At 37.1% G+C, this 12,976-nt stretch overlaps 1 protein-coding gene across 4 annotated transcripts in view; it reads right to left on the bottom strand.

The window, feature by feature from the left end:
- Window positions 1-12,976, bottom strand: part of CNTLN (centlein) — a 194,292-nt gene that overhangs the window by 83,149 nt on the left and 98,167 nt on the right. For 3 of the 4 annotated variants that reach the window (XM_065046182.1, XM_065046183.1, XM_065046185.1), the window contains 2 exons: window positions 9,539-9,660; window positions 6,622-6,747 (listed from right to left, as the gene is read on the bottom strand). In XM_065046182.1, coding sequence (XP_064902254.1) covers window positions 6,622-6,747; window positions 9,539-9,660 — 248 coding nt within the window. The remainder of the gene's footprint in view (window positions 1-6,621; window positions 6,748-9,538; window positions 9,661-12,976) is intronic. The other variant, XM_065046184.1, reaches the window with a different exon arrangement.

The raw sequence follows: 12,976 nt of genomic DNA, 5'->3' as shown, positions 1-12,976 counted from the left end.
GCTAATTTAGAAAGATAGCATAAACTTTCTCTCCACACTTATCAGTTTAAAGGGCCCCTTCCCTCAAGAGCTGCCAACCCTAGGTTAACCATTGCCAGATGACTCTAGTTAGTCCTCTCGCAAACCACTGCCTCCAGGGTAACACACATCCCATCAGTCAGCCATTGCTCATCAGCAGCTTCCAGCACTCGCAGGCAGGGCCAGGCAGGAGACTCCTACACTCCTCTGCATACAGATAAAAGGAATTAAGAGAGCGGGCTCATGGCAGTCTAAAATAAACATCCAAACAAACAATAAGTCTTCTTTTTTTTTCATTTGTCCCAGGGAATTTTATCTGGAAAATAAAACCAAGCAGCGAATCTCTAATAGAGCTGAATACATAAGAAGGAATAACCCACTGAGGAAACCGACTCCTTCCCAAGGATTACAGGTTGTAAGACTGCAGCAGGATGACTCTTTGGAGAAATAAGCAGAACTAACCACAATCTCCTAATGCATACTGTTGCTGGTGTGGACAGATACCAGGGGGCTACTCCAGGAGCTGCTGCAGTCAGGGAAGCCTTCCTGAGTCCAAGAGGTTAACTATTGCCTTTTCAAATGTTTTCCTCCAGAGTCACGGAATATTGTTAAAGACTGGAAAGCCAAATTAAGAAGAAAATCAGACAGAAAGAAAAGACTGCTAAGCAAGCTTTTCATGCTCTTTATCATTGTCCTTAAAATGAGAAGTAGTATTGCTTATTACAGTAACCAACATAAGTTTTAAAGCCACCAGGTCAAAGTAGCGCCTGGAAATTTTTTCTTATCCAAAACTTTATCCAAATAGCCTAATAATCCTTGTAAGGAAAATGGAACAGCAGAAGAAGCTCTGTTTTTTTCCCCTCAGAAAATAAAGGAGCTTGAGAAGAAGGACAGCAGATCAACAAAGAAAGGGCAAAACTGAACTGTACTTTCTGTTCATGAGTCTTCAAAAGGGCAAAAATTCTATTTTGTAAAACCAGAGTAGAATATACAAGCATATTACACATACTCTCGTAAAAAGCCCACACAGAAAATATAGGAAGTGGCTGTCATAAATTAGGATGGGGAGTCTAATACATCATAGTGAAAATACTGATTTTAATTTTCTACTACTCAGATTGTTTAGAGTCCTGAGAACCAAATTAGGCAGAAACTTTATTCAACTTTTACATGCGAAATACTGCTCTGACAGAAATTCTTCAATTTGTTCCTGCAGTGTTATGATTCAAGTATGTTTGCCTGCAGTAAGGGCAAAATACGCTCTTTTCATGGGTCTGTATATTTATGTGTCAACTGACAGCCTTGGGTGGTGAGAATAAACCTGGGAGCAGGTGTTTGATCTAGACTGTGCGAGAGAGCAAAAACCATTACATATGTCTGGGGATAATGCTGCCAAGAGTAAAGCAAAAAGTACTAGCATTACTTACATTTTGTGAACATTCAAGCTATCCACAATGATTTACTGGAACCCCTTTACAGGAAGAAAATTGTAAACTTACAGTTTACACAAAGAAACTTTTAGCCTTAATTAGCCAAGGAAATGGAATATTTGACTATACAGAGTCATTGACCTATCTATCTTACTCTGTCCATTCGCTTCCTAGAAATATGTCCTTATCACTCTTGTTTCCCAGTTCAGTCTCTTATAGGATGGATGAAAATTGCAGGAAGCAATATGTGTTGGTGCTAAGTAAAGTCTCTCTGATTTACAACCCACATTTAGGAGCGAAAAAGGATAAAAGCAACTCCCCCCACACCAATCCAATGTCTGTTCACGTAACAAAAAGTGAACAGTGTCATAGTTGTCAAGAAAGAGTTTTGAGGTATATTTCAAATTAATAGTCACTCAAAACCCAAAGATGCACTAGTGAGTAGTGACAAAAACAGTTTCAACGTGCAGCATAACATTTAGCTTTCAAAAAGGTGGTAGAAACCTGTGCTGGTTTCACTGAAAGTGAGTTAATTTTCTTCATGGAGTCAGAAACCTTTCTTTTTTACAGCCAGCATGGTCCTTGTTTGCATTAAGTTTGAAAACAAGAAAATAACAGGCAGGGACAGAGTTAATGCTTTTAACTGTTGTCTGGCAGCCGAGGCCTTTCTGCGTTTTTCTTTTTCTCTCTCTGGCATCGGCTGTTCAGGACCAGGTGCTGCTTCCTGGGACTGGCTGCTCAGCACAGACAGAGTTAGGGAGGAAATGCATTATCTTTTATTCTATATTCTATTTACATTTTATATATATTATTTTTAGTAGTAGCATATTATTTTTATTGTGTTTTATTAAATCGTGTTTATCCCAATCCACAGGTTTCTCCCTTCCCTTTCGATTTTCACCCCTGTTCAGGGGTGGGAAGGGGGAAGTGAGTGAGTACCTATCGTGGCTATATTGCTAGCTCAGGTTAAACCATGACAAAACACACACCTAAAATTTATCTACCGTTTAGTAATTTTTTATTTGTTTTACTGTAGCAAAAAGCCCAGCTGACTAACCAAAAGTTGTTTAAAAAAACCAAACACATTACGTTGTGTGAATTTTGCTGATTATTTTAATTTTTTCATTCCTTTCTAACAACACCAACAGAATAGCCTCATAAACAGTGTTTACTTGTAGTCAGTTCAGAAATTATTCAACCTGAAGGGCCACAACTGGGGTACCAGTGTAATCAACGTAATTCACAGAAGCACATAGGGTGAGGACTCCATTGCATGAATATTAAGAAAATTTTTTTGTTCCATCACTGCTTTTACAGTTCTGACTTGGGTCCTTTAAAAACTAATTTTAAAAATTGCACACTGTAGTAAGACGCATGCTTCTGTTTTCTTACATTTTAAATTATTTGTACTGCACTGTGCCACATTCTCTCACTTAGCCCGACTGTCATTTCCACTGAGCAACGTCCAGTCCAGCCAGTGAACACGCGCCTTTGTCAGAACCTCCCAACACCAGCTGCAGATCTAGGCTGCAACCGCTTTCAGCAGAACAAAAGGTGGTATTTCAGATTTAGCAAGCTTTTTATCCATCCAAAGCCTAAACAAGTGCATCGCTTTTTTAACTATATTTGGCTTTGCAGTATAGAATTACTAATATCAGTGAAAATTAAAGAAGAGCCTTGAGCTATTAGATTTACATATTTTGCTGTAAGAAGCCTGCTATGGCCCAGCATTCCTAAAACTGAAGAACAGAAAGATTACAAAAGTAGTACATATGTCAGAAGGCCTATACTCCGTAGGTGACACTTTTAAACACTGATGTAGCATGAATGCAATCCATTTCAAATGAATTTGGTACACAACATAGCTATTGAGTGCAAGAGAGGAAAAAAGAATACTGTGGTATTTGGACATTGCGGTAGCAATGCTGTGCGTTACCCATCAACATTCTCCAAAAACTAACTCTGACATCAAGTATTCTGAACTTCATGAAAACAGAAAACTTTGTATATTTTCAAAAAAGAAGTGATTAACATAAGTCCTACACTGTGTATTTGTTTGTGGGTTAGTGTCCAGCTTGGAAGGTGCATAGTGTTTAATAGCTTACATGAACGTCAAAGCAATCCCTCCCTGTGATGAGAGGAAGACTTTATAAAAGACCTGACAAAGTAGTGGCTGACACAAAGTCTTTCCACCAGCTTTAACAGGATTTGGAATTAGGGACCACTGGAACAAATGACTTGCCAAGCAACTTCAGTTTTTCCTGACTTAAAACCAGACTTCATAACTTACAAACTAACTGTTTACAGTGTGCTAATATTGGTAATGACTCTATTACTAGGCCATGCATCAATGGGGTTTCCTTGGTTTTACCCCATACTTACTTTATTATTCATCTATTTTCAGATCAATATATGTGCAAGTTATAGACATTTTACATCATTATTCTACCCCTTGAAAGAAGGGAGGGAGAGAGGAAAGGAAGGCAGGAAGGAAAGAGAATCTTCCTTACATGTAAAACAAACCAGAAAAATCAAATAATCCTGTGTTCCTAACATTCACTGTCTGGCCTAGTCATAGACAGAAATTACACATATTTGAAGTTAAAACAGATTTAAACCAAAATCAAATCTCTACACGGACACTATTCTATAGGCAATGCTGTGTTGGATTTGGCTTATAGGTGTTTTAAATCAATGTAAGCTAAAAATCAGTATGTCTATCAAATCAAGTGCATCCACAAGGACTATGGGCTAACCTGATTTACTTACGCTGCTTGTAAAATCACACATTAAGTGCTTCCCACGGGGTCACAGACTCCTTCAGGCATCCACCTGTGCTGACATGGGGTCCTCCACAGGCTACAAGTGGGTCTCTGCTCCACCATGGACCTCCCTGGGCTGCAGGGGGACAGCCGGCCTGACCATGGGCTGCAGGGGAATCTCTGCTCCACCACCTGGGGCTCCTCCTGCCCCCCTTCTTCACCGACCTTGGTGTCTGCAGAGTTGTCTCTCTCACAGATTCTCACTCCTCTCCCCAGCTGCTGCTGCACAGCCGTATTTTTCCCCTTCTTAAATATATTATCCCGGAGGCGCCAACACCATCACTGAATGGCTCAGCCCTGGCCAGTAGTGGGTCCAGCTTGGAGCCACCTGCCACTGGCTCTGTTGGACATGGGGTGAAGCTTCTGGCAGCTTCTCACAGAAGCCACCCCTGTAGCTCCCCCACTACCAAAACTTTGCCACACAAACCCAATAAAACATACAATATAAAGAAGCCCTATCCACAGATCTAAAAAGTATACTAAATTTAGTATTGCTTTTCTTAAGAAAATTAGCTCAGGTCTTGAAATGCTGATTTGCTTCAACAAATTAAAGACAGTCATTATTAGAGACAGACATCGAAGGCAGATATAAAAAAAACACAGGTGTTAAGTACACTTTCCTTACTTCCAGCTAACAGTAAGCTACATTGCCCACAAGAAGCAAAAAGCACCTAAAGCCACACAAGGAGTTCACCTTAATGATCACAGTGGTGCACTGGCTTCTTATGAAGTACTATACAGAATTTTAAGAACTCATTTTGACTTAAAAATTCTGTATTTCAAAGAGTCCAACCATTTGCTGATGCCACTTCACCACAATCTAGTCAAGGCCACTAGTCTGCAATGTGCTTGGCATAAGGTGCATTCCCTATAAACGTGACTGCACAGGAGCTCTAGGAAAACAGTCCAACTGTACCTGGCTTCAGGGTGTGCACAATAAATAAGCAATCTCTCTTTCATGGCTTTGTGTGAAAAGGAGAGGCTTATGTTATTGCTCCTGAGTTGCTGTTGCCTGTGGTGCATGTGTTGATTAGTGATGGAGGGAGAATTACAACTGCAATTACATGTTAGCAAGAAAGTGTTCTTTCCTACATTAAAATCAAAATAAACATAAGAAACACATGTGATAATTTGTTGTGATCATTTCAAAACAGCAAACAAAGATGTGACGATGAAGTGACAAGAACAGGCACACAATTGTAACTGGTGTATGTAAGAATACTGCATGCAACCAAATACTGACACTATTGTATGTAACACACTAAAGCAGCTTATGGGAAACACAACTACACACTACAAAACTGTTTGCTGCTGTTGTAGTTCTGTTATAACAGCCTTCACGGTACTTCCACAAAATCAGGCTAAATTGGAACCCATTGGAAAACCATATTTTCTGTTTTAATTTTAACTTAATGCTGACAAAAATAAAGTCTGAAGAAAAGTTTCTACAACTTCTTGGTTCTCAAATTAAAAAAAAAAAATCAACTTGACTTACAGAAAGTGTTAAATACCAGCAAAGGGCTAATTATACCACACTAACTTCCTTTGTCTAGTATAAAAGGACATTTTCTTACTTTGCCTGACTGAGTATAATAGCCTATGAATTATGAGATCAAAGCAGCAAACTGTATATTTTCTAAAGTAAGAGTTTCCTTCACCAAGTTTTACACTTACTACAGCTAAAAGAGCTGCGTGAAGGGATCAGCACTAAACCCAAAGGACAGGCTGTGCACAGCAAGAAAGAGAGCAACTCCCTTGAGCTTTTTGCAGGTCACTACCAAGGACCATGTTAGCAGATCCACACCAGACCCTTAACAGGCAGCTCTGCTGCTACCAGTAATTAGCTTGGACAGCTCTGGCTCCAGGAGTAGCAGCAAGGCTACACCATAATGAGCTCAGCTGGGATTAGCAGGACAGGGCAGGGAACCAAGAGAGCTGAGGCATTCTGCATTGCGTATGTATCACAGAGATCAAACAAGGATGGCTGGCTAGGTTATCCCCTCACCACCTCATTCCAAAAATGAAGCACGGCAGTGTGTAAAATACAGGCTAATGAAGAGCGACACCTCCAACAGATGAGAGCCACATTAATTAACACAATCCCTAGATCATGGAATACAGTTTCTGTTAGTGCTAGCAAACTTGTAACTTGTCACTGATTTAAAAGGAAAAAAAAAAAAAGGGAAGAAAAAAAAGAGCTGATGTTTTTCTTTACTGCTTTTGGTAGAAGATGGTTTTATCTTGGAATTTTGCAAGGAATTCCTCTTATGTGGCCTGCAAAGTACTACCTTCAGAAAAAAAGAAAAAATGCATGTTTCTTTATGTAAACACCATTTAAGAAACAAACTCACTTTTCAATCAGCAGCTTTTTGTGTTCGCTTTTGAAAAAAGCCAGTTTATTCCACATAGCATCAGAATCCTCTGGACAAAGCTGACGCAGGTCTGCATGCTGGTATCTGCTTTTACCACTTTCAATCCTGTTTACGAGTAAAAAGAGTTGTCTGTTTTCAAGTATCTACACGTTTTAGGACCACAAGAATAAAAGCACCCTTGCTTTCAGAAAATACGGATTTTAAACTACAGCATCTATATTGTATGATGTATACATTCTGTGAGGCTCAAACCCTTAAATATGTTATTATGGAAAAGTTCAGTTACGTACTTTCAGACAGAAATAGTGCTAGTATGGTACCATGGCTCTCAATTTACACACAACAGAGCAGTGTCACCTGCATTCATTCTCTCACCACTCCTTATGATACTGGTATGACAAACCAGAAGGTGAAAACATGTCTTGCAAAGAAACAGGAGAGCCACCAGCTCCCCTAATACCCCTGCAAACCAATCTGGAAGATGCACTGATGCCCACTCTAAATCAAACTGTTGGTCTACTATCTAATGAAAGAATAAGCTACCTATGGATAAGATGATGTATCAGGAAAAAGCATACTGAATTTAGACACACAGAAAAAGAAAATAAAAATATTTCACAGTTTTTCTGGCATTAAAATGTTTTTATGTATTTTAGTAATGGAAAAGACAAAAATTGTATTAAAATTGTTTATAAAATGAATTTTAAAGTCTCTGCAATTTAAATTCCTACTTGGTATAGAAATAAACTCTCAGAGAATGTGGTAGCCTCATAAGGCCCCCATCATCTTTGCAGTCACGTATGTCAGTGAAAGTTGTATGTACCCTGACAGGTGGATTTGGTCCCATCAGCTGCCATCTGGATAACAGATTCTAATCCATGAAGAATTAGAAAGAATGGTGCCCTTTGTCACTTACAGAGGATCAGAAGTGCCACATAAGTAACTGATACTGAGTTCTTAGTGCACAATTTACATTACACCAGTGATAGAAAGCTTTTGGAGATGCCGAAATAACAATATATGGTATAACCGTTTACATTTTCATTTCTGCATTGGCCATTTTCTTTTGTTTAAGCACATTCAAAAGGAAAACCAAACCCCTTTAAAAGTGGTATTGTATGACGGCCTCATACAGTTCTGTTGTGATGACAAAAAACGATCAAAACTCTGTAATTTTCAGGTCATCTTAATTATAGATGAAAAAATCAGATGAACAAAAAAATATTTAGTATTGTGCCTTCCCCAATACCCACTTTTCCCAAATATATTCCTATCAGGACACAAGCTGGTCCCATTTATTTTAAAAAGAAATAGAAGTTGTTTTTGACTCTCTTTTGCTCTTCTTCCCTTTTTTTTTTTTTTAAACTATCAGAACCAGAACACTCAGTGCTTCACTTTATGCAGGTGAAACTTTTGTATGTTTTTTGCATTGGCCTCTTTGTGGTCCATGAATGCCTACTTAGCTTAGATACCGAATTAAAACATTTAATTGCATAAATTAACTATCATCCAATAGGTTTCAGTTGTTTGCACCTTGCACTGAATTTAAAATGGTGAGTTGGAAGACAAAATCATCCATGCTTTTCCTAAATAAGCAAAACCTTTCATCCTAATTTAAACAAAGCTATTTGTTATTTATACTTGGATAATTAAAAAAGTCTTCCTGTCCTATCAATGCATGTAGTAGATCTGTACCTTACCATTATTTTCATCCACATTTTTTTTTTTCTTTTAAAAAGACAAACTCTTGTTACAGATATGCCATAGTTATGTTAATCTACTCAGGTAGGCCAAAGCATCACTTATATATGAGGGACAATTTATCATTCACAGTAGGACCCTTTATGTCACCCGGGACTCTGAACAGCGAGCAGTTTTGCAGCAATTTCCATTATTCTCTTTGCAGGCACAGAGAGTTACAAAGTTTCTGTCAAGATTAGTCAGTATTGCTCTAATTACAAAAAAGAATTGTTTTAAGTAAAACACGTATGTATTTACTGAACTGTAGGTGCACGCTGAAGTACAAAGCCACCAGGACACAAGGACCTGCTCAAATTGCTTGCTTGCAACCTGAAAAACGGTATCTTAGCAGTGTCTGATACCTGAAGTGATATGAAATGTCTTCGCATCTCCAAATGTGTATGTTTACAAAAAATTCTAACTCTCCACTAAGGGCTTTAAAAAGAAAAAAATTAATTTCTGCATATATTTTTCAGTGTTCTGTATAGAATTTTAGGCAGAATTAGACAGAGAACATTCACCATTTAAGTTTTTATGTGGTAGAGTCTTTCTTCTTTCCATTTATCAAGATACATTACTGCAATATTTTCATAGAATGTTCAGAAATAATTCACTTTATAATCATTTAACAGATGAAAACACCCGGCCTTTCATGCACATACTCTTTATTTCCCCTCTTAAGAAGAGAATTTTAAAATCAGCTTCAGTTAATGTTTGAATCACTAAACATTCAAGAGGCTGTTATTTCTTTATTGTTTAATGAATAAAATTATTTTTAAAAATATTTGAAACATAAGGAGCAATTGTTCTATTATTGAAAAATAAAAACACACACAGTCAACAAATTAATTGACTGGGGAATTAGACAAGCATAAATAAGCAGCCCTGGCAGACCTTTGTCCAGTACTCTGGCTCAAAATGAGATCCTAAATAAAATAAGTCAAGGTGTCAGCTCAATGCATTTTATTCTTGATTTCAACTGTAATTTTTCTCATATAGGGGTATACCACGCATTCTGCTTCAACAAAGGATGAAGTCTTGATCACCACATAGTGGCTTCTTCCTTCAAATCAAATTCTCTTTTGAATACCTGTATAATACTTCTGTTCAGATTTCTTGTGTAAGGGAAATGTTTTTAATGAGCTACGTAACTTACCTGCTATCGCCCTCTTCCCACTGCTTTAATTGCTCTTTTAGTGCTCTGTAGTTGGTCTGTAACATCTGCAGCCTCTCTTTGCATTTTTCATGGGCTGCTCTTAGCTCATCAGTTTCTCGAGTCTGTATAGCACCAGAAAAACAAAATTAAAGTTGGGCATAATGTAAGAGACTTCCACGCAGATCACATGAAACTAAAGCTCTGCTCAAGTAACTCTTAAGACCCTCAGAACTCTAAGTAGAAATAGGAGGAATCACAATCCCTGAGGTCACATTTTTCTTATTGTTACTTTGGCAAATTTTGGTAATTCGAGAAAAATTACTTGAATTTTTTTTCATGTTGCTGAGAAGTTTTAAAAAATTTACTACCAAAATGTCAGTTTTCACCTTGTGAATGCATTGGCCTAATACACCTACACAGGCTGAAAAAGGATTGTTTGCACTGTCTTTTCCTCCAAACTTTTTTTTTTTCTGATTTTTTTTCTTCTCCATGGAAAACTAATCTATGTATTTTCAAGGGAAACACTGAGGTCCATATTAAAAAAAAATAATTTTAAATGGCTTCAGGATTTCCTCAGATACTAGTTTATTTCTGTAAATACATAAAAACCTGCAACACCCAGACTTTGTCCTCTAGTTATGTAACAAGCAGGAAATAAAAACAAAATTTGTAATAGCTTTTATATAATCAAAACCACATGAAAAAAGTAGTCTCTTTTTACAGAATGAAATTAAGATATACCTTGATTTATATGAAAGGATAATGTCATGCAATTTCAGAAAAAGGGTTTCCTAAGTGACAATACTGTGCTCTGAAAAAAAATTTAACATTGAGTAGAACATTCCGCAGTATAAAGCAAGCCAAATTCTTGCACATGGCAGTAAAGAATTCACCAGACACTATCTGGTAGTAAAATTTGCCCTCAGTGCTTCATTGCCAGCTCAATGGGAGCTCTGCTTGTCAAGCAGCTACAGAACATGTTCCTTGATCTCTAAGTAAATCACAATACTTTATTTGCAGGCATTCTAGCTTATACGCAACAAGGGCTTTTCTGCATTAGTCAATCAATAAGATACTTACAGCGCTGACTGTTGGTGTAATAAAAATTAAGGCCCACTAAAAACAACATGGCAAGAGTTTCTACAATAGAGCCAACTACAAAGTACCTAGACTAAGGTTGGCTTCTAAGATGCAGCCCAGCTTTCATGACACATAAACAAAGCTGAAAGATGCCAGCTAAAATTTTAGGTACTAATAGATATAAAATTTCAGAACTTTTCTAGAAGTGACTCAGCCAACACACAAAGCAGATTTAGGAATAAGCAGGTACCAAAGTGAGTTTACCATTAAATACATTTCCAAAGTGGTGGGTATTTTTCTAAAACTACCTCTAAGCCAGATACATTTATAAATTTAGAATTGCTTAAAAAGCATTCTTGACTGGTTTTAAGTAGCTCTTAATTACTAGAATGATATTAAAAACAATCACAAAAATAATAGGATATATTTGTGACAAATGACACAGACACAATTACCAAGCTTTGCTTGACACTAGAACAGGAAATTTTTATAAGAGTTCAATTACAAATGCTGTGTTTTCAAGAGAAGTTCACGAAATCATTATTCAGAGATTGTCTGATATTGCTAGTGAACACTGATCAAGTCTGGCAAGCTCTGTAAAATAATCTCTTCACCATAAATCCTCAGAATTTTGTAGCTGTCAATGTCCTTTCAGAGATGCAACCAAGTGTAGAATTTGGCCTTTCCTGTTTATGAATCTACATGTTTTATTATTGCTTAACTGTTACATTGTCCGTTCTGTTACAGTTATTCCCTTCCCTTATCAGTTGCTCTGCTCACAGAAATAGAAATTAAGCAATTAACTGTCCTAATCACTCTCTTTTATTAAATTATTAAATGTCCTGGGTTTGTTAAAAACAAGACCAGTTCTCCTTTAGTGATTTTTCCTTTCAGCTAAGTTCTTCTAAGTGCAGTAAGTAACTGTACTTTCCTGAAGTTAGCTGCATTTTTTTTTTGGACACTTTATTAAATTTATTAAATTAATATATCAGAACTTTACATTCATACTGTAAATTCCATAATCTCAGTTAGCTCCACCTCTCACTGATTATGTTATTATTTTTAATAGTTGTATAGTCTTGTGTACCCTTTTCTACATATTGACAGAATGGGAATGAACAACCACCTCTAGCAGTGATGTATCTCCAGATTATTCTCCAGCTCTCCACTGTCATTCCATAGTACTTCCCATGCAATAGTGAAAGACAGAGTCCAATTTGCACTAGGAAAAATCCAACTGCTCACCAAAAAGCCATTTTGCTATTTGCAGGCAGCTCACACAAGCCAAAATATTCTACTCACTCCCTCAAAATTTCGTTGAAATTGATCTGTAACAACTTCTGTTACAGTAAAAATTGAACTACAATGGAACTAAAAAAAATATACTGATTCAATTTGTTGACTACTCTTCTCAGGCTGACAAGAAGTGAGGAACCGGACCAATACAAAAATAGCTTTTTCCACAAGTAGTTACGTGGAAATGCCACAATATTAACATATTTTCAGCATCTGAACAGCATACATGGAACAGGACTATATATGATATCTAAACTAAATATAATGGTTTGCACTCACTCACATAAAGAAGTATCAAGGCGGCCCTAAAGACTGATCTACGTATTCTAGTTCCAATTCTCTCCAAAATTTTAGAAGTTTAAACAAAAAGGATGAGCAAATTTGAAGCAAAGATCCCCTATTGCTTTTGAAAACTTTCCAGTTAAAGACAGGAAGATCTCCTCCAGGCTACACCAGGGATCATGGTTCTAGAAACATAATACAGGAGAAGAGAACATATTCTTAGCTCACATCAAATATCTAACTCTCAGCAACCAAGCTCCTGCCCACTTCTTAAAGACCAACAGTAGATTGATGTACATATGCTTTGGACGATTTTAAATAGCAGCTTGATAATTTGTTATCCAAAAATCAGTGAAATGCCCTTATTTACTTTGATATTCTGTTTTCTAAACTAGAGTACAATCTGGCATGCTCTGATACTTTTTAGTATGTCCTGGACCGCAGAAATGAAGCCAATTCTGTACCAAAACTACAGACATTCTGAATTAACATGACTACCCTATTTTTATTAGCAATAAAGACTGTAAGAGTTAACGTTCCTTGGCCAAAAATGAGTCAGCTGAGGACAATAGCCCTTTTCTGTGCCTTTGTAATACCAACTGGGGCACCAAATATTCCTGTTCCTGAAAATCCCTTATAAAAGGTGTTCTTTTTATTATTATTATTTTAAAATTGTTGCCAATTTTGCAAAAGGACTGATGGATAAAGTCACAATTTCACCTTCAGAATATGCATCATCAGTACATTCATTGATAGAGCAAGCATTTTTCTGAGCAAGTA

Source organism: Columba livia, chromosome Z (genome assembly GCF_036013475.1).
Source record: "Columba livia isolate bColLiv1 breed racing homer chromosome Z, bColLiv1.pat.W.v2, whole genome shotgun sequence".
In the NCBI taxonomy this organism is placed as follows: Eukaryota; Metazoa; Chordata; class Aves; order Columbiformes; family Columbidae; genus Columba; species Columba livia.
Note: the sequence above shows the minus strand (reverse complement) of the source record. Positions and strands in the feature narration are given on the sequence as shown.